Source organism: Castor canadensis, chromosome 11 (assembly GCF_047511655.1).
Source record: "Castor canadensis chromosome 11, mCasCan1.hap1v2, whole genome shotgun sequence".
NCBI lineage: Eukaryota > Metazoa > Chordata > Mammalia > Rodentia > Castoridae > Castor > Castor canadensis.
The window spans coordinates 92,351,713-92,373,791 of NC_133396.1; the positions used below are offsets into that span (position 1 = coordinate 92,351,713).

General features: G+C 40.4%; 1 protein-coding gene and 1 pseudogene across 3 annotated transcripts in view; one reads left to right on the top strand and one right to left on the bottom strand.

Annotated features, from left to right (window-relative positions):
* Mettl18 (methyltransferase 18, RPL3 N3(tau)-histidine) overlaps positions 1-22,079 on the top strand; it is a 34,348-nt gene that overhangs the window by 8,275 nt on the left and 3,994 nt on the right. For all 3 annotated transcript variants that reach the window (XR_012438840.1, XM_074047526.1, XM_074047527.1), the window contains 4 exons: positions 1,337-1,456; positions 6,801-6,927; positions 8,534-8,809; positions 21,832-21,910. Coding sequence is in view for 2 of the 3 variants with exons in the window: in XM_074047526.1 (XP_073903627.1) it covers positions 1,432-1,456; positions 6,801-6,927; positions 8,534-8,809; positions 21,832-21,907 (504 nt within the window). In the remaining variant the exon portion in view is untranslated. The remainder of the gene's footprint in view (positions 1-1,336; positions 1,457-6,800; positions 6,928-8,533; positions 8,810-21,831; positions 21,911-22,079) is intronic.
* On the bottom strand, positions 15,957-21,319 carry LOC109691211 (thyroid receptor-interacting protein 11 pseudogene; annotated as a pseudogene).

The following is a 22,079-nucleotide window of genomic DNA, read 5'->3' on the forward strand; positions in this document are numbered from 1 at the left end:
GGCAAGTTACAAAGGGTTCAAATTAACACTGTGGAATCTTGTTAGACTTGGGCTAAAATTTATTCCAAACTTAACAGAAAGAATGAACATTGCTTTGATTCTGAATGCAGAAGTCACACTTAGGGCAACTTTAAAATTCATACATCAAGAGATCAACTACTCGGAGTTCAGCATAACTTAAATTTCTGTCATTATTTTAGGTTAAAGCAGAAAAAATAAAAATAACTCGTAAGTTAAGTAACAAAATGCTTTGGTTGACTAAAATGATGCAAAAACATTGACAAACAAATATTTGATGAGTGTTTATCCTGAATAGATTTGGAGTGTTGCAACATGTACAAAATATGCAAGGTGAACAGATTGTTTTGCTCAGTGTCCCAGTCTTCATTTTGATCTCTCCTTAGTTTTGCCCTCCACCACTCATGTTTCTTGTCACTGGATAATCTGAGCTCAGGAATCATGAGCAAAGATAAATATTAGTCAAAGCAAATATCAATTAATTTTGAATTATCTATTCTCATTCCCCTATTCATTGCTATTTTCTTGGCTTTGTTCAATAAGAGGAGATAGGCCCTGTGGTTTATAAAATGTTTTTCTATATATCGCTGCATATGAACCTTCCAACAAGCCTGTAAAACACAGTAGATGGTCTCAGTGTCCCCTTTTGGCAGAAAAATCAGCTGAGATCATCCTGAGAAGTTAAATGGGCTGTCAAACATAACATAAATTTGTATGTAGTTGCCATTAGTACTTTGCAATTGTATGAAGAGCTTGATCAATATTGCTATCACAAAAGTAAAAGCATTTCCATTTGATGATATCTGTGTGTGGGAAAGCGACACGTAGATGTTGTGAGGAGGGAATACAGTGAGAAAGAGAGAGAATTAAAGTTTAAATGAAATAAAAACCAATACTTCTTTTTCCACTTAATCTCAAGAGAAGCTTTGTCTTTTAGGCAAATTCTGCCATTTTGGCAAGAGTTTTCTTTGGCGATTAGGAATCTTATTCAAATCTGTCACCTCTGTCATTTCAGTGTAATTTATGTAACTAATAAAAAGTTGAGCAGTTTGGAGCTTCAGCTTATGTATGGTTAGGAAGATGATAAAGAGATGTTCATATTTTACAATTAATATTGTGATTTTGTCCCATATTTAATATTTTTATATCATTAAAGCAGATCTTGATATAAAATAGCTCTGAGTATTTTTAAGCACATGCGTACAAAAATCACCAAACCGTTTGTCAATCGTTTATCAACAGCTTGTTTATAGTGAGCTCTGTCACAACTTCTGCCTCTGCTTGGTGTGGTTATACACTGTGCTTTCTTTCTGAACAGGTATTGATGAATGTCAAAACAGAGACACTTGCCAGCACGAGTGTAAAAATACCATTGGAAGCTACCAGTGCATCTGCCTGCCTGATTATCAGGTCATGTTCAATGGGAAGACATGCCAAGGTGAGAAAATGTTGGGATGTGTATTGTCATAACACCAACATAGGAAAATTTGAGCCATTTTTGTGACTATTCCTTTCCCTTCTTGCTACTTCTTTCCCATTCCCATTGGTCAGCCTTATGTTTAAATATTACTTTTGTAAGTAAAGTAGGAGAAGCAATAAGAAGGCAATTCAGTAAAGGAAAATATTTGAGACACATTTTTGGTATGGTCTTACTTAAAGAAGCAAGAATGCCTAAAGCAGTTCATAGTACATATTTCTAAAACTTAGTGAGAAGAGACCTTGTCAAACATTTTTTCTCCAGTTCAGATAAGATGGTAGGGAAAATTAAAAGAGTACTCAGTAAATTTACTACAGCATGAGGGATAATTTGATATTTTGTCTTTTAGACTTATTAGAACAATCAGTAGACAAGGAATCCATTCATTCCCTAAGCCTACAGATGCTGTAGGGACAATCACATGCTACCTTTACAAAATGTAAAAGGATCAAAAAGATGAATAAGACATGGTCCTTGCCTTTCAGTGCTTACAGTGTAGTGGAGACACATATAAATAAATCAAAAAGCTAATGCACAGGTTCTGTAACAGAGCTGGGAATAAAGTATAGTGATAATAGAAAGACAAAAATCAACCCCAAGTGTTCCCTTTTCACACAAATATTTTCTTAAGTGTTCTAAGAAATCCTCGCAATTTGGTGAATAAAATCTATGGGTATTAGTAGGTCTTCATATGCTTCCAAATTTTATTAATTTCTGTCATGTACAAACTATATCCTTTTGTAAAATACATCAAATAAAAATTTTCAAAAAAGAGCTTTATCAGGAGCAATCAAATTGAGATTGAATTTTCTCTTTCTGGGATTCACAGAAGTCTTGCTAGGAATGCAGCTCCTGGAAATTGTGTTCCAGAAGCCAGGACCAGGATGGCAGTGGGTTTACCTTAGCTATAGTGAGCCACCCCATTGCTCCCCTACCCTTTCACACTCCCCAAGCATCCTCACAGAATTGGTTGGAGAAGGAACATGAATTCCTTCATGGTAAACTTTGCTCCTGCCCATCAGCCACCAGACATGATTAAGAAGCTATCCTCTACAGAATATGTTACTAAGATTTGAAGTACTAGAATAACATATTTATATTATCACACTATGTTTTTCAAAGTAACAATTACCTCATTTGAGTCAACAGAATAGATATATTATGGGCAATCATGTGTTTAGATAATAAAAACAAGTTCTCAGTGATTATTTGAGCCTCAATATCCTAGAGCAGTCAAGACCAGATAGAACTTGACCTCAGATCACATACTCTGAAACATCCTGTGTCTCTCCCACGTCATTGTGAGCACCAGGAGCATTGCACCATGGAGTAGGGGTGGGGCCACTGACTGCCCGTGCTTTGAACCTTGCCTCAGGTCTTCAACCCAAAACTCTTTTGGAAGGAGCACCAATGCCCAACCCTGTAACTACACTTCCTATATTTGCACCAAGCACCACGGAAGTAAACAGGGCAGGTGCCAAACCTTTGAAATAAACAACAAAACCACAAAACCCCTTAGCCAATCTTAAAGAGCTATATCATACACTCAGAGACATTCTTTTCCAAATTTGGCAGTTTATTTTTTCATTGCCCTTGTCACTCATTTAGCACAAAATGTTTTTCAGTTTTCATTTGTGCTACAGAGTGGAAAACACTGTGAACAAATCAGAATCAGGTGTCACTTGAAATGCTTGCAATTTAAATAAATTACATATTTTTGTGGCTTTAAAAAGACATGAGAGAAAACAATTGTGCCTTTTAAAGAAGTCTTTAAAGAATAACTTGGAGTCTTTTTATAGCTTTAGAAAGAGTTTGAGGCATTTATGAGGAGCAAAGGACTGTTTTTCATTCACATACAATTTTTAAAGCTTTATATATTAATGTTAGAGATGTCCATAAGAAAAGGGAAATTAAACTGAATTTAACATGGAACAATGACAGAGACTCCTGCAAACCCAAAGTCGCCTGACTGAAAAATGAAAAATACAAAAAGGCAAGACCAATCAAGATTTTTTTTTAATCTAAGAAGCAGTAAGGAAAAACTAAAAGATCCTTATGCTAATTTTATGCACCACTGATCTAATTCTAAAAATTTAGGAACATTATATTGGCACTGCATTTGAAATGAGTATTCTCATCTGTCCATGGTTTTAAAAAAAGTAATCCATAATGTTTACCAAGTCTGAATCACTTATGCTCTGTATAAGACAGATGTTTCGTATGTCTAAATATCCAGAAGCATGGGATTAAATGCATTCATATGTTCTAAAGCTATTAATATAAAACCTTTTCAGCTCATTTTGGGATTCTTGTAGCAATAATATTTATAAGATGCTTATATAACATTCTGTAATGTTTAGTAAAAAAGCAGACATCACCACATTGTCCATTAACAGAAGACAAAATGTGATTTTTCTTTTCTTCAATGTCTTTTTTTTTTGGATTTTGGTTTTGGTTTTGGTTTTTTGTCTTCCTCTTTAAAGAACAGTGACTAGAGTGAGTAGCGAAGCCTGTCTCCCTGTAGGGTGCTTAATCCTGAGAAGTAATAGCCCAAAGACAAAGGAGGCTGTCTGCCTGGCAGCTCACTGCTTATGAAAGCTTTTGTTACGGAAAGCAAAAGATATTATGGAGTAAGGCAAACACTTTGTATATTAGATTCTGATGTTTCTTTATAGATTCTTGTTCAGCCAGTGAGACTCTGTAAGTTACCTCCTCTTACTGTGCGCACGGATATGTCTCCATGCCACCATTATCACGATCCCAGGTTTCTGTATGAGTTCACTATAAAAGCTAGAGATAAAATGAAACTCTGAGGATAAGTGTGAAAAGAATCATTTTAATGAGAGAAAGAAACATAAGCCTAATTCTATTTCTTTCACATTTTCCTGAAGGGATTTTTACTTCATTTCTGAGACAATCTCATTTTGTTAAGGAGATGAAGAAATTCTTATAGATAAAATCATAATTAGAAATTGGTTCACAGAGGTAATAGTGAAGAATACTGAAATAATAACTGATTTCACACTGGGTTTCATTACTGTAGGAAAACTAGTCCTAATATACCACTAGAAAAGAAAACACAGAATGTGGTCACTGTTGGCATTAGAAGCTTTAAAAAGTCAAGTAAGTGACTTACTGCACACTTTGCTAGCACATTGTTTTTTTCACTTTCTTATTTATTGTCACAATTATTAAATTTAAAGTAAATAAGTACATCATGCATGGTCTCCTTAGAAAACAGAATATATTTGGAATCAAATCTGAGATACACATTTTAATACAAAAATGTAAATGGTAATAATTCTGAAATAAATTGACATTTATTGTACATGATTAATGTACTATCTCTTGAAACTTCTTCTCTTCTTTCTCTTTCAGAATAACAATACTCCAAATTATTTAAGAGTTCATAAAAGCCCTTCATGGCCTTAAGCCAAGTCCAGTTTAAATGCTACCAAATTACTACTGCAAAATCCACAATAGTTTCACTTGCTCATTGGTCAGCACCAGTTCCACGATATACATGCCCTTGACTTTCAGGACCCACCTCTTGGGGACCTGATTTGGGTTCATTTTATTGTACCAGACTGTAGATGTTCCTTTGCATCAGGACTCCCACACATCAGGATTCAATTGCTTAAGGGGGAGGAATGTTGTAATTGCCCATATGAAATCAATTGGCTTAGACTGTGAAAACCTTGTATTTTCCTTCACATTTTCTAATTAGCCCCAAAGTTTCTTATCTTAAGATTAAAAAGTCACAAATGACATGAATTCTGTCATTGTTATTTAGTGTACACATGCTTGAAATTTATGTTCATCAAAACTTTGGAGGTTCAGGTTTCTTCCTCAGCTAATAGAGGATGATATTATAAGTCTGTACTCATTGTCAACCAATCAAATTGTCAGAACAAGGCTAAAGGTCATTTTCTGTTCAAACAAAACTGTTTGTGGCATTCCTATAGCAACCAAGTCACTTCTTCTGGCTAAAATAAAGAGCAAGACCATAGTTTCATATGAATGACATGATAAGGCTCACCACCAGTATCTATTACCAATATTCTCCTCTTTCATTTGGACCCCTGGAGTTAGTGGCAAGCTTCTTTTGTAAGGCAGAAGAAGGTTGTGAAAGAGAAGGGAAAGGAGACCTCCAGACTACAAGAAGTTCTCAGACAGATTGATTTTAAGAAGGATGTTTTATGGAAAGTGAGGATGTGGAAATTGATTCCCTGAAATATTTGCTTGCCCTCATACTGCTGAAAAGCTTCCATGTGCTATCAGCAGGATGCAGATACCTCGTTCAGAAAACATTCCTCTAAAATCCCCCAAACTTTGTTGAACTCCATGGACCCTCTTTCCAGAAAATCTGTCAATCAATAGTCTCTCTTTCTCTCTCACATACACACACATGCACACACACAAATATGTTCATTCACAAATCCCCAATGTTCCAAAGTGGACAGCAAATTAAGAATTATGACTCAAAATTCTTTATTTTCAAAAAGCTCAGAAAACTTTCTTTTAGCTCTGTATTCATTATTCTTAATTCTAGTGACTTAAATGTATTTCTATATAACAACTCTGCACAGAAAACAACAAAATAAGGAGTTATTTTTTGCATATTTTCCCCATTACCTCAGAACATCCCATTGCTATACAAGGAGAGGTAGACTCTGGACAGTCAGTTGATGACTCCCCTTTGTTTGATTAAATTCAGATTGTGGTTCTTGGGTCATTCATTTGATTCTGTTTTATTCTTTATTTTGTTATTTTCAAGATCTGACTGACTTATGAAGTCTCCCCTGAATTTATAATATGACACCTTTGGTTTCTACTACCCTACTTTGCACTCAACAATTTGAACACTCAACAGAAAGAACTAGGGAGTGATCACATGCATTTGAAAGAGATTCTTCTTGTTAAAAAATATTTACAAGTAAAATATTTAGCTTGTTCATAGTGCACTTAAAATATTATTTGCTTTTCAACAAAACCTAAGTGCATTCTATTTTCCAAAAATAAGAGACACTAAAGAACTCTTAATAATTCCCCTTCTGCTTTTATGGTTCTTATTTTTGATGTTTTTCCACATATGTTAAAGAAACATATACTCAAAGCAATCTAGGAAATAGATTTACCAGGGATCTTGATCCATTTTGTGGTTGAAGCTTAAGGATGATAGGTGAGTTCATTCATGGGGCAAGGAAGAAGTTAGGCCTCTATATTCCAGTCAAATATCAGTGTCTGCTGGGATGACTTTTTCTGACTCCCACTGATGATGCTTTGTGTCTTATGCTGTCCCCAGATATTGATGAGTGTCTGGAGCAGAACATATGCTGTGGGTCGAATCGCATGTGTTTCAATATGAAAGGAAGCTACCAGTGCATCGACACGCCCTGTCCACCCAACTACCAGCGGGACCCTGTGGCAGGGTATGTCTTTCCTTCTCATCCCAGACATGCTTCTGAAAATCCTTCATCTCACTCCTTGACCAACCTAAACCCAGTCTGCATTCATATTTAACTCACAGAAAGTCAGTAACCCCGAGGCTCACAGTGTGTTTCTTCTTCAATTAATGAGGAGGATATGAGATCATCCAGTAACAGCCACTGCAACATAAGTCATCACTTGTGGTTGTGAGGGTTCCTGGAGCAGTCTCCCCAGCACAGAATCACCATGTAACATCCAGGGCTCTACCTCAGCAGTGAGCATTTTATGGGATGATAAAGCCTACCTTTCTCTGAGATTTTCCAGTTTCCATTTATGGAGTGTAGAGCACTCCAAGAGTTAATTTTTCCACCACTATGATGACTTACCACACTGTGAGGGAACAGAGGGGAGCAAGGATGAGTCAGTAGTCTGCCCATTCATGGTGTCTTGCATAGATTTCCTACTATCTGAAACAGGGTCTTCTGAGTTCTGAATAAACTACTCTTCTGTTTGCCCCTCCTCTTGAAAATATGTTGTACCCTGTCCAGGTATTAAGGTAAGAGGATGCTTGAAAACAAGTGATAATGTTTATCCTGGATAGTTCTGCTAACAAGAAAGTGTTTTTAAAACCAAACACTCATTGGAGAGCTCATGCTTCATTTTCTTTTTGGTAATGTCTACCAAGTTACTGAACATGACCAAGTATGGATTGCCCAGAATCCACCAAGAACCTGTTTATTATTGGTCTCATGGGAATACAAAAAAAGATGCAGAAAATTCAAAACAGAGGCTTATGAGATGTCCAAAAAACTATGACTAAAGAATCCATCCTCATAAAATGATCTTCTGCATTCTTTTTTCTCTTATTCTGGCAAACAATTTAAAAGTTATCATGACTCTAAAGTCAATGTGGGCTCTAGAAAAAGAAAATACAGTATTTAATGTAAAGTAATATGGAAGAAAATTACAAAAGGTAGTCCAACCCATTCAGAAATCCTATTTTACCTTTTATTATTTTTAGGTACATCAGCCAAATATCAATATATCTTTTTTCAGCATGAAAATACTTAGATGTTATAATTTAAATATAGCTTGCATTCTTCTCTTTAAGAAGTATTTGTTTCATATATGTATGTATATACATATATATGTATATATGTATATACATATATATATATATACAAATGCCTTTATTTCCAAAACTAACTTTTCATTTTAAAGAAAGCATTCTTGGGGTAGGTGAGGTATAACTTAGTAGTAAAGCATGTGCTTAGTATGCATGAGGCCCTGACCAGTTCAACTCCCAGCACCCCCTTGCCAAAAAAGGAAGAATGTACTCTTAGGGTACTCATTCTTACTTCAAGAACTCAAATGCTTCTTAAATTAATGGAGCAGAAATAGATATTTGACTCTCAACCAGCATATTCTCTTTAGCGTCCGGCATGTGGTTTGAGTTAGTGACACAGAACGGGGACTTATTGCACTCACAGTGAGGACTGCCTTCTGTGTCGATGCCTAAATGTTGTCCTGGATCATGATCACCCACGTCATGCCTTCTCCTGCTTCTCAGCCAGATAACTATGTGTCTTTCATGTTTATTTTCCTTAGGTTCTGCCTGAAGGACTGTCCACCCCATGATCTGGAATGTGCCTTGAGCCCATATGCCTTGGAATATAAGCTTGTCTCACTCCCATTTGGAATAGCTGCCAATCAAGATTTAATCCGGCAAGTTGCATACACCCAGGATGGAGTGATATATCGCAGGACAACTTTCCTCGTGGTAGATGAGGAACAGACTGTCCCTTTTGCCTTAAGGGATGAAAACCTGAAAGGAGTGGTGTACACTACTCGACCACTATGGAAGCCAGAGACCTACCGCATGAGGTGTGTATTTTCTGTATAATATCTTGATGGTCTCTTTTATAAAATTATTTTATAAAAAATGTTACAGTAAAATCAGCCTAAATAAAATTGTTGCATTCTTTTTCTTAATTTTTTTAAGAATCTAAAATGTGTTTCCTTATAGCTATTGTGGGACATTCAAGCAGGGAGATGGGACACCAAGGCTTTACAGGAAGCAATGTTTATTACCATGCCAGTAGTGGCTCAGCAGAGTCCCAGCCAAAAGTTGAGACCTGAGGACAAAGGGGCTTTGCCTTATATACCTTTGCAAGGAGGTTACAGAAGGAAGAAGCAGAGTTTAACCCATATATGGTTGCATGCATCTCTATTGGCTACCTCACCCTCAGTGCTAAATGATCTTCCTTACTTCAGATTCTTTAAGTATTATCTCCCTGCTATGTTGTCCCCCTCCTCCCTGCTACACTATTCCCCCCTTTGATGTTCGGCCCCATCTAGAGTCAAAGCTCATCATCCTGACTCAGGATTTGTATTTCCACAGCATCATTACAAGGGAAGCTGTTTTCCTTTTTATAGTGGCCTCCATAATGGTCCTGACTGACTGCAATACCTAGGGAACCAAGCAGGGCACTATTAAACATGCTGCTGAGACAATAATCACTGCCCCTATCAGGGTCTTGACCCAGGGCAGAGAACCATTCCACGAATCTATGTTCAGGGTAAGATTGTCCCAAGCTGCCCAGAGACCAGAGAAGTTGGCCAACAGGTAGGGGTTGGGTTCCATGTGGTTTAGAGTTCCCAGCATCAGGTCTTCTGGGCAGGGTCATTGTAAAATTTTTGTCCTAAACAAGTTAGATCCCCAACCAGGGTGGAGAACTGGCCTTTTGGGCAGGAAATACAGTAATTTCTGATGATGGAAGGTTTTAGGAGCCAGACACTTTTCCTGTGACTGGGGAAGGCAGTCTCATTAAACAGTTCCCATGGATTTAGCTCCTTAGCTTCCCACGGCCAGTGGTCTCCCAGGTTTTTTCCCCCACAAATATAACACGAGGTGACATTGAGTGTCTGGGCTATGGACTTGGCTAGTGAGAGGAACAGGTTTCTGGCCTTGATAAAAATAGAAAATTCACTCCACATTTCCTCACAGAAGGAGTGATAACCTTGGTATGAGGAACTCTCATGGGTAATAGTTACTAATTTGAGGTTCACAGAGTCCCGGGTTCAAGATCCTTTCCATCTGTCCTTATACTAACTATATGTCCCTGTTTCCAACTAGAGGGCTTAGGTACAATAAAACTTATGGGGTTACCAGTGCCGGGGGTACAGTCGGGGCAGCTGTCCTCTTGCAAAGGAGGGCTGCATATTCTGTCTTTTGCCATGTAGATCATGAAACACAACTCCAGTTAGGGCAATAATAGGAGCCCACATCATTATATGGCCAAGAGTTGTCTCCCCAGCATACATACTTACCATTTGACATACAGGCTCTTTCACATACTTATCATTTAACATACAGGCTCTTTCCCAAGCTAGGCCTCCACAGCCACAGCCTATACCTCCATATCCACTTTGATCTGTGGCCACACATGCATCAAAATATTGATACTGGCTTATCAGGGTTCAACACCTGGATGTAGCTGATGTTCCCAGGGTTGCAGATGCTCTGGATCTCTAACCATTGCTCCCAAGGGCAGTAAGTGGGGCTGAAGCAGATATGCCGATCACCATGAGAGCACACCAAATAGATGGTATGATTGTGGGTGCATGACCTGATGACAGTGCCTGCACAGGAATAGTAAGTATGGAAAAGCAGAGTTCTGGTGGCAACACTTCCTGCACAGGTACTATGCATACATAGATCACAGTTTGAGATCTGGGGGTTCCCAAGCAAGGAACTGATTAAATTTCATGTAAGGAAAACATGGAAAGGCCCATCCCTCTGGGGAGAAGAAGATGACTCTCCAACCTTTCACCATGCATAGATGAGTCAGCTTCTGTAGTGACTAGAGCAGGGTTCATGTCCCACCATTCATGGTTCCCTGTTGTTTTCTGGGAAGCAGGATCCTGCCAAGGAGAGGTACAGGCATTCCAGAGGGTGATCTTGCATGGGAGACTGGGTCAGGGATGCACTTCCACTTGAGAGAGGCTGTCTTCACTTGGCTATAGTGGATCCAGGGAGTAATCTCTGCTACCATAACTGTGGTAGAGGTAGATAAAATAACAACAAAAGGGCCCCTCCAATGGGGTTTTAGCAGTTGGACATTTCATTCCTTTACTCAGATGGCATCCTCTGGCCTGTTAGAGTGTGTGGGAATTGTCAGGCTAATGGGAAGTCTCTCAGGGATCAAGTCATTGATTTTCAAGAGAGTCGACATAAGGGCCTGCATCTGTTGCCTCAAGGTGAGGTCACCTATTTCTTTGAGGTCTCCTCGTATACCCTTGATTAAGGGGGTAAGGTGTCCATAAGGACTTCAAAGGGTGAAAGTCCTGTCCGCTTTGTGGGACAGTAATCCTCAGTAATGCTATGGGTAGTAATTGATCCCATTGCAAATGGGTCCCCTGACCTAGTTTCCCAACTGTAATTTCAGGGTCCTAGTCATACATTATACTTTCCCTAAACTTTGGGGGAAGTAAGCCATATGCAGATTCCATGTGATTCCTAAGTCCTTAGCTATCATCTGTACCATTTTGGCCACAAAGTCTGGCCCATTATCCAACCCAATAGACACAGGTATTTCAAACCAAGGGATGATTTCCTTTAGTAGACACCTGGCCACCTCCCAGGATTTTTCAGTACGCATGGGGAAGGCTTCCACCCATCCTGAGAAGGTGCAGACAAACACTAATAGATATTTGCATCCTCAGGCAAATGGCATTTCAGTGAAGTCCACCATCAGGTTTTCAAGGGGTATCCTGCCAACACTTTGCACATGGGGTGGTGCTTTTTGTCCCTGCTGGGGATTGTTTTTGGCACAAAGGCTATATTTTTCTCATATCACCTTACTGATGCTGGAGATGCTTGAAAAAGTGCTGGGCCAGTACAGTCTTGAGGACTATTCATTCTGAATGTGATCCTTCATGGAACTTCTTAACAAATGAGGGAGCCAATAACTCAGGAATGGCAATGCAGCCATCCACAAACTTCCACCATTCATCTGGTAGAAAATTTCCTTCTTCAGTCTTAAACCAGGCCTGTTCTTGTGGTGTGTACTTTGGGTCTTATTCAGCTAAGGTACATGGGAACAAGGCAGCTGTCAGGGATATTGGGGCTGATTGTCTCATGAGGGCTTGTTTGGCTTCCCTATCAGCTTTCTGGTCTCCCCAAGCAATTATTGTATCTCCCTTTTGGTGCCCTCAGCAGTGTATAACTGCCACTCATTTAGGGGCCCACACAGCATCTAGTAGTTTGAGGAATTCTTGTCCATACTTAATATTTTTTCCTCTTGAATTAATGAGGCCCTTCTCTTTATATAAGGCCCTGTGGACATGAACGGTTGTAAAGGCACATTTAGAGTCAGTGTAGTTGGTTACCCATACTCCTTCAGGAGCTGGAGTACCCACATGAGGGGGACAAGTTCAGCCTTTTGTGCAGAAGTTCCAACCAGCAGTGGGCAGGCTTCAGTGACTGAGTCCAGAGTTACTATTGCATACCCAGCAAAGTGCATACCATCCTGGATAAAGAAGCTGCCATCTGTGAAATATTCAATGTCCTGATGGCCAGTAGGCTGGTCACTTCGATCTGTCTGGCTCAAGAAAACCTCATCCCATAACCTCTAAGCAGTCATGCTCCAGGGAGCCCAAGTCAACTAGCAATAAGGTTGCCATGCTTAGAGTCTTAGCAACCTCTAGCCAGATGTGTGGGTTTTCACATAGCATAATCTGGTATTTGACCATCCAAGAGTTGGTCAGCCAACAATTTCCTTATACTCTATGAGTGTTAGGATGGAGTGGGGAGCTCAGACAGTGAGCTCTTGTCCCAGGGCAAGCTTATCTGCCTCGACCACCAGGGCAGTAGTGGCTGTTAATGCATGCAAGTGAGGGGGCCAGCCTCAGGCAGCAGCATTGAGCTGTTTGGACAACTGAGACGCTGGACGATGCCAGGAGCCCAGTAGCTGAGTCAAGACCCCAACAGCTGTCCCCTTTCACTCATGGACATGCAGGGAAAAGGGCTTCATCACATCCAGCAGGCCTAGAGCAGGAGCATTTGTGAGCACCTTCTTGATTCCTCTAAAGACTTTTTCCTGTTCCTCTCCCTTTATTAAGGGTTCACTATTCTCCCTTACTTTGTGGCTTTGTAGAGGGGTTTGGCCAAGAGGGAGTAGTTAGGGATCCAGATTTTGCAGCTCCCAGAAACTGACTGCAGAAACTGCTGGCTGACTTGCCAGCAATTCTTGGAGGCTGGAATAGAATAAACAGCTTGTTTCCTCTCAGGACCAAGCCTGCCACAGGTGAAAGCCAAGGTATTTGACAGTGTTTTGGAAAATCACTTTTTCCAAAAAAAGTGATTTTTGTATTCTGCCTCTCATAAAAGAGAAAGAAGGAAATAGGTACCTTCCATACATTCCTCCAGCCAGCAGGAGTTCATCTACATACTGGAGGAGGGTGCAGCTGTGCTGGTTGGCTGAGAAAGCTTTGAGGTCAGATGCCAAGGCAGGGGCTGGTGGAGTGGCTCAAGTGGCAGAGCACCTGTCTAGCAAGTGTGAGGCCCTGAATTCAAACCCTAGTGCTGCCAAAAAAAAAATAAATAAATAAATAAATAAATAAAAGCATGGATGCTAAGGAAATTCCAAAAATAGTGGGCCAATTTTTGAAGTCCAGGTTAGTGGCCTCTTTTCTCCAGTGTTGGGATTTTTCCCATTGGAAGGCAAAAATAGGCTGGCTCTGTGGAGCCAGGTGGATGCAGAAAAATGTATCATTAAGATCAAGGGAGGTACAAAACTTTGCCTCAGTTGGGGCAAGGCCTAAAAGCATATAAGGATTAGGGACTACAGGGTGTAAAGTGACAGTTGCTGAATTTACTGCCCAGAGGTCCTGACCTGGCCCAGTCAGTCCCCAGTTTCTGGACAGGTAGTAAGGGGGTGTTCCAGGATGACTGGCAAGATTGGAGGATTCCATATTTCAGGAGTCTGTCAAAGTTTTTTTGAATTCTGACCTGGGCCTTGTGAGGAATGAAATACTTTTTTTGCTGGTGGGGGTGGCACCTGGCTTTAGTTTCACCATTACTAGGGGAATGTTTTGGGCCAGACCTGGAGGTTATCTTCAGCCCATACACCTGGAATCTTAAAGGAAAGCTCAGACGTCTCAGGAGGCCTTCCCTCAGGGGCACAGAGTGGCCATTCCTCTTCTTCTATGACTGTAGGAGTCAAAACTCTTGTCATAGGTCCTCTCAGTTTTAAGGCTGCTACAGCATTTGAATCAAAAGTTATTTGTGCCCTCAGTTTGCATAATAAGTCTCTGCCTATCAGACCCACAGGACAATTGGGGAGATACAGGATTTCATGCCTTACTTCATGACTCCCAAGATTGCATTGTGTAGATGTTAAGAAGGGGCAGCAGGCCCAGTTCCCTGTAGCCCCAATAATAGTTGCATTCTTCTGTGAAAGGGGGCCCACTGCTGAGGCACAACTGAATGTTTCACTCCCGTATCAACCATGAGATCAACAGGATGAACCCCATCTTCATTTGGACCATAAGCTCTAGGGGGAGGGGGGGAGCAGTAGAATGGAGCCTGGTCTGTCCTAGTCTTCCTCATAGTTCTCCAGGGCTGCCAGCCTGATAAACTTTTCCTCCTAGGGGCCAGCCTCCCCGTGGGCCGGCTGATACTTTCACTTGACAATTTGGCCTCTGCTTCTGGTCTGTGGGGTCTTCTGGAAGTCTCTGGGCCATTGGGAACATTTATTCTTCCAGTGTCCTTCCTGACTACAGTAGGCACACTGATTTTGCCCTAGTTCAATGGGTTAGTTTCTTTCCCTTTTGCTATACAAATGTTTCTATTTCAAAGGCATATCTAAATTTACAAAATCTGCAAGAAATGTCTTTTAAATGTACAACTTCAACAACGAATACAAATATGAATGTCCTGATAGAACTAAGCTTCAAGTCAGAATTTTTTATGATGAGTTTATAAAAAATTAAAGAAATGCTCTCTTACTCTTAAGGTCCAGATGATGGTGCTGGTGTTGTTGAAGTGATCTCACTGCCCTCTGTGACCACTGTGATGGGGACACACAGCCCTGGATCATTGTGCCTGTAGCTTACATCAAACTTGTGTTTGTGTGAGGAAATGTAGTTTTAGTTCATACCTTTTGATAGCCACCTCAGCTCTTGAAACTAAATGGTATGTCCACACCATGTATTCAACAGTCAAAAGAATAAACTATTGGTCCATGCAACAACCCTGGGTAGATCTTAAGGAAACTGTGCTGAATAATATCACCCATCTCAAGAGGTTACATAACCCCATCTATGCAACTTTCTTGATATAACAAAATTATAAATATGGTGACAGTGGCTGTCAGGAATGAAGGCAGGAGGCAGCAAGGGGTGGTTCTGGCTAGGAAAGGACAGCTTGAGAGATCCTTGTGCTGGAAGAGTTGCATGTTGCCTATGGTGGTGTCGCATACACCCTCACAATTGCACAGCACCAAATACACACTCCATCTCAGGGCACCTAAGAGCTCCCAGGGAGAGTCTTGCTCTAGGCCTGTCTATGCCAAGTCCTCTAAAGATGAGTAACATATGCTTCAGATGATTTTCTACTCTATCAGAGGTGCTGTTGCTAGTTTTGTTTTGTTTTTTTTTGTAAATCCCTTGATAATCTTTAAAAGTTAAACCTTGTGTCTCTAGCTTAATGAAAATCAGAGAAGGAAAAAAAAAAGCTAGATAGGTAGCTACCTGTATTTATGTCTTCCCTTTTTATTTCTATAAATTAAGATAAATCATGTTTCTAGCTTAAATTAGATCAAATCAGAGAAGGAAAACAGCAGACTGTATAGAAAAAACTTGCTCCTTTGACACCTGCAATTTCTGAAAGCAATGAGTGCCTTTTATTAAATTTAGAGAAATTACCACCACAAATACAGGACTTCTTCAGAAAGGCCACTTTGTGATAAAATACATAAACATAGTGTTTGTGGTTCCTTCAAAGTGCTAGTTAGACTTGGCTTCAGAATCAATCACCTATTGCTTTAAGCACAACATAAGTGCTATTGTCAGGTGGCACCAGCAAAGGTGTAAACATGGGCAGAACATCTGAGATGAGCTTCAAAAGAAGATGCTCAGGCTCACCGTGTCTAAGTCCAGCTGAGTTAGTAAGAGGCACTGCTGCAGAGCAGGGAGCCAAGAATGGATTCACATCTGCTCTTTTACCTGCCCTGGGTTCTGATGTACCTTTAAAACTTGTGGTTGCATTTGTGTCCAATTTTCTCCCTCCTGAATCTAGAGGTTTTATGTCGTTAACGGAAAGCTTTGCTATGGGGATAGATGGGTGAGATTCTGTTTCTAGAAATTTAACAAAAAGCTCTGAAAAAGAACTATTAAGCACAGATTGCTGGTTTGTTGTCAGAGGTGTGTTAGGGACACTTTTTAATTCTCCTTCAACCAGCTGGTCTTCCACCTAGCAACACCTCCTTCATCTTCATTAAACAGTTGCTCCATCTCCTTCTTCTTCATACCAAGAATGCTTCCCATTAACTGTAATACCTCATGTCGCTTGTTTATTGGTGTGCGGAAATAACCAATAAGAAGGTTTCTCATGAGGACTTTGTCTACACTTCCTTCTGTGCTGTTTACTAAATTCATCAATTTCTTTTGTGTATCATCCAACATTTCTTGTTGGAGCTCACTTTGTTTTTTCAGTTCTTCAATCTGTTCTTCCTTTAGCTCTAACTGTTCTGTAAGTCTGGATGCTGACTCCAGTGCTGTATTTGCTTCATCCAAATGTTCTTGTAATAGTGACACTTTTACTTCCAGATTTTCTGCCTTTTTCTTCCATTCAGCTATAACCTGTTTTTCTAATTCAGCAGAATACATCGCTTTTGTCTGTTGTTGGTAGTGCTCTTGGTCCATCTGTAGGTTACTTAATGACAGAGCATACTGCTTTATTTGGTCCTGAGCGACAGTGAGCTGTGCTGCGGTTTCATCCCTTTGCTTAGAGACAATGTGCAATTGCTCTTGCAATGACTCTGCATGCACACTGGCTTGATGGTTTGCATTTTTCATTGCATTAGAGGACAAGACTAGCTTTTCCTCCAGTGACATGACTTTGTTTCTCAGTTTAGCCTCTCTGTCTTCCACGGCCAACAATTCCTGAGTATGAGATTCTTCTCTTTCTGAAAGATGATTGCGCAATCTATTGAGCTCCTGTTTTAACCATGATTCTTTGTCATGTAAGTGCTGTACTTCATTCTGTAGGGCACTGTTTTCCATTTGTTTCTGCTCCAGGGACAACATACCTTGGTCTCTCTCCTGTTGAAATGTAATTGTCTTCTCCTGCATTGATTTAACTGTATTTAAAAGCTGATTTAATTCCCCAGCCTCACCCTGTTCTTTTTCTTTCAATAGCTGCTCAAAAGCAAGGGCCTTCTCTTTCATTGAATGGTACTCCAACTCTTTTTCTTGAAGCATTAGAGAAAACTTTGTTAGTTTCTTGTAATTCTTGGTATTCTGTTTCCTTTTCTCTGGATGTTTCTACTAGTTTTTCATTTTCCACTTTTAGTTTGGAAATGTCCATTTCTAAAATTAACATTCTTTCCTTCAGGTTTGTTACTGCCTGCTTCAAAAGCTCATTTTCATTCACTTTGTTAGTGAAATTTTCATCTGAAGAAAGTAACTGATCACTTTTGGCTTTGATTAAGAGGTCTTTTTCCTTAAGTAAGTTTTGTAATACATCTCGTTTCTCTTTCAGCTGCTTAATTTCTGAATCAGTTTGTTCATGTACTTTTCTTTCTAGCTCTGAGGAGGCAGCAATTGAATCAGACAAAATGTTATTATTTTCCTGGAGAGTTCTAATTGTTGCATCCTTTTCTTGTAGCAATTTTCTTAACTTTTCTACCTCTTCTTGAAGAAAAGGAGAACACTCACTCAATCCAGCAGGCACACTTGCTCTAAGGGACTTTGCTGCCTGGGAGGTAAATGATGAGCCAGAAGAGAGCTGGGGTGACATGATATCAAGTTTTCCTGATGATCCTTACCACTGTAAAGCTGTCCTATTCTGTGCTGAACTCGTGCTAATTCTTGTCCCAGTTTTTTAAGTTTAGTTTCATTCTGCTCATAATTTGGGATCAGGCCAGTGTAGTCTTCTTGTAATTTAGAATTATTATCACTGGCCACCAAAACTTGGGCCTGAAGTTGATAAAGATCCTCCAGAAGCTGGGCTGACTCATTTTGCATGTTTTTGACAGTGGCTATTACCTGTTCTTTCCATTCTTCCATTTTGTTTACTTCCTGTTTTAATTTAACATGTTCCTGTAGGAGCTCCTCAAACCGATTATTAGTAACACCTCCAACCTCATTACCGGGGCTGGAAGCTTGTAACACTGCCAACAAAGTTTGATTTTTCTGACTTAGTGCATCTATCTCGATGTCTTTTTCTCAAATGATGAGCGATAAACTCTGAAGGGTTTCTCTAAACATAACTTGACCATCACTTTCAAAACTAGTGGACAATTTTTTGTTGTCATCTTGCAGCTTAACGAGTGCTGCTTCTTTGGCAGCCACTATATCCAGTATTTTGTGATATTCTGTTTTCAAATGGCTATTTTCCCTTGTCTTCTCCTCCAAAACAGCGAGTACTTCCTCTCTTTCTCTAGCATAGGTCTGCAGTTGCTCTTGGAGGTGAGTGACCTCTTGGGTGTAGGAAGCAGAAGAAATTCTTGCATGAAGAGTTTGTATCTACTTATCTTTCTTCTGGATAATCTCAGTTAGTTTACCGACCTCATCATTGGCCAGATTATCAATTTGTTTAGTCAGAGATACGTTCTTTTCATTTAGAAGTTTAATTTCTAACTCTTGTTCTCTTAGTTCTTTCACTAGCCTTTCAATTTTGGCTTCAGGTACATCAGGTCTTTCACTTCCATTTTCAATATTAAGACTTTGCCTGTTCGGTTTTTGAAAAATACAAGAATTTTCTGTTTGAATGTCCTGTTTTTCTTCATTCAACTGAGTTTTTATTTGTTCAATTGTTTTTTGTAAATTCTTAATTTCCTCATCTTTCTCTAAAAAGAGCTGATTATATGTAATGTTCATTTGTTCAGCTTCCCTTTCTCGAAATAAGTCATCCCTAAAATTACTGTTGGAGTCTTGATTAAGAAACTGAGTTAACTCATTTCTGACTCTGGATAGCTCCTCTTCTTTTTGTCTAATGTGTTCCTTAACTTCAAGTTTCTCCTTTTGGATGTTTAAGTTATTTTTCTGTGATTTACTCAACTGATCTTCTAAATCTTCTACTTTACCTTCAAGCTTTTGCTTGGTTAAATGAAAATCATTTAGGGCCAGTTCACTGTGTGTTAACTTTTCTTTTTGCACATCTAACTCTTTTGCAATTTTCATTTTATCATCCTCAAGTTGATAAACTCTCTTTTTTTCATCATGTAGATCTTGCTTCAGTTTCCTGATAACACTATTCTCTTCATTTTGCCATTTTGATAGCTGATCTTTTAATGAAATCACATGCTTTGTAGCTTCTTGGTTTTGCATGCGTAGGTCTTCCAACTCAGCTCTCAGTATTTCCTTATCATTAATACTCTGATTCAGTTCTTGTTCCTTTGCCTCCAAGTTAAATCTTAAGTCACGCAATTCAAAATCCAAGTTTATGTTTCTTGTAGCTGTACTTTGACTTACTTCATATTCATTGCTCAGTTTTGAGAATGATATCTGAAGTTCTTCCTTTTCTTGACTCAATATTGACTTCTCTTTTTCTAAAAGTTGAACAAGTTTTTTAAGTTTCAGGTTTTCTTCAACAAGACTGTTATCTTGGTTTAAATGACGTAGTCTCATGATTTCATTTTCAGCATCAGACAGAGCTTGTTGTAGTCTGAATACTTCTTCCTCTGAAGAATTCTGTAGAATTTTCTCCTTTTCTGCCACAGCGTTGCTGTGCTCCACAGCAGAAGGCTGTCGTTCACTACATTCCTGTTTCAGGCTTTCACACTGTTCAATTGTTTGTCTCTTTTCCTTATTGAATTGTTCCTGTTCTCTCTTCAAGGTATCTAGCTCATTTTCTGCAGAAATTAATTTTTTATTTATACTTTTTATTGTATTCTCTAGTTCTCTGAGTTTTTTTGTAGATTCTACTTTTTCAGTTCGTAGAACCTGAATGGTTTCTTTCATCTCATTGATTTTACAGTGATCAGTAATGGTAAGTCCTGAGTCAGCTTGCTGCAAAAGATTTTTGAGCTCTTCGATTTTTTCTTCATAGTCACGTAAGTTCTCTTCATGTTTACGACTTATCTCTATCAATTTATATTGATGAGCATTCTGCAATCCTGATATTTTACGTTGATGGTCATCAATTTCCTGACTTTGTTTTAATTTAAGGTGTTTGATAACAGCTTGCAGTCTGCAGATTTCCTTTTGCTCAGAGCTGTGTGCTCTTTGTTCCTGAGCAATACGCCTCCAATGGCCAACTTCAAATTCTAGTCTTAAAACTTCATTTGACAATCTCTTTAGTTTTTGTTGTGATGAAGTTATGTTACCAAAGTCCATGTCATCTTCATGGAAGGATAAAGCCTTATGACAGCATTCATAACCTGATGAAGATAACACACTGGTTGCTGTCACACTGCCAGCTCCTGAATGTACCTGATAAGGAAGCCCAGAAAAAGATCAAAGTTGGGAAAAGAATCAAAAATTCTTCCCCTAAGCCGGGATCTCTACATCCAGCTATCTCCTTAGGAGCTGTGGATGGCCTTCCTCCACAGCTGAGCTGACATGATATAGCATAACCTTCAACAGCTAACTGCCAAGTCTGCTTCTGCACTCCCTGCTTGATTGCTGCTGCTTTTCTCAGTATAAAAACCTCGACCACCCTGAGCTCGGGGGCTGCGCCATTTTGGAGATATCCAGGTGCTGGCTCGCTAATAAACCTCCCTTTCCTCCAACCACCTGGGTTTGAGTCTTACTCTCCTGGTCAGTCACACTTTCTGTACCGTTCCTGCAACATACCGGCTTCGGTCTCAGCGTCTGATTCTGGAGCGCAGGCTGGCTTGCTGTCAGATGGCTGATTTCTGCCTCCCTCTGCTGTACTTGAGTCCGGTGACTTGCAGATTGCTGCTTCATCTGAAGCTCTGCTGCTTCCTGCCTTTCTTGTAGATGGGCACAAAGGCTTTTCAGCTTCTCATGCTCAGATTTTAAGAGGGCATGAGAGGACTGCAATTCCTTTCTCCCACTGTCAGGAAAATCTCCCATTGCCTCCTTCCCCCTCAGCATCTCCCTGACCATGTTGGAAAAGTGTCCAGTAACTGAAACCAGGGCACCCGGGACTTGACCCAGAGACTGGCCCAAGCCGGAGCCCAGGCCCCAAATCCACGACGACATCGCTGCGGGTTGAGAAACGACCTGGTCCGCGAAAAGCGTCCAGCGCCGTCGGACAACCCCGCCAAGTGTCACCGAACGGCGACCGACGGGTCCCCAACAAAGGCCCGGGTTCCAATGCTGACGCGGAGCTCCTGGCAACGCGCGGCACGGGCGCAGCCCTCGGACCCAACGCGGTGACCATCACCGCGGGCGCCGTGACTCGGTGGTCACTGCTCCCCCAGCTTAGTGATCTTCCCCGACCCCGGCCCCCCCTGCCCACTCAAGTCTTGGAAACCCTCAGAGGATGTCATGGGGTGCTCTGTAAATAAAATAAGTCCCTAACAGGGATCTGACACTTGGCAACATGGCTGGAACTGGCCGCGCGCGGGGCGCAGTGACAGAAGAGTAAAAACCCAGCAGCGCCCAGGGGCAAACGGGGGACAGGGGCAAACGGGAGCCGTGACCACAGGGCTCATACAGAAAGGACCAATGTTGCCAGACACGCTTAATGGCCTTTATTTTATTTCTGACAGATTTACCAAACAGGTAGATGAGAAGTTTTGCATCTTGATTTCACTTGAACATCTGGCCCTGCATCCCACCAAATGACAGGTAGGAAATTTTAATTCAAATTGCCCTGTTGCTGGCTCTGGGTCCCTCAGCAGGAGGGGAGGAGGGCGCCCCCGCGTTGCGGGCCACCAGAAGGCCTCTTGCTAATTCTTCACCCCATGATAGCAACAGGAATTGATCACACGCCCTGTTCCCAACACCTACTTACTGT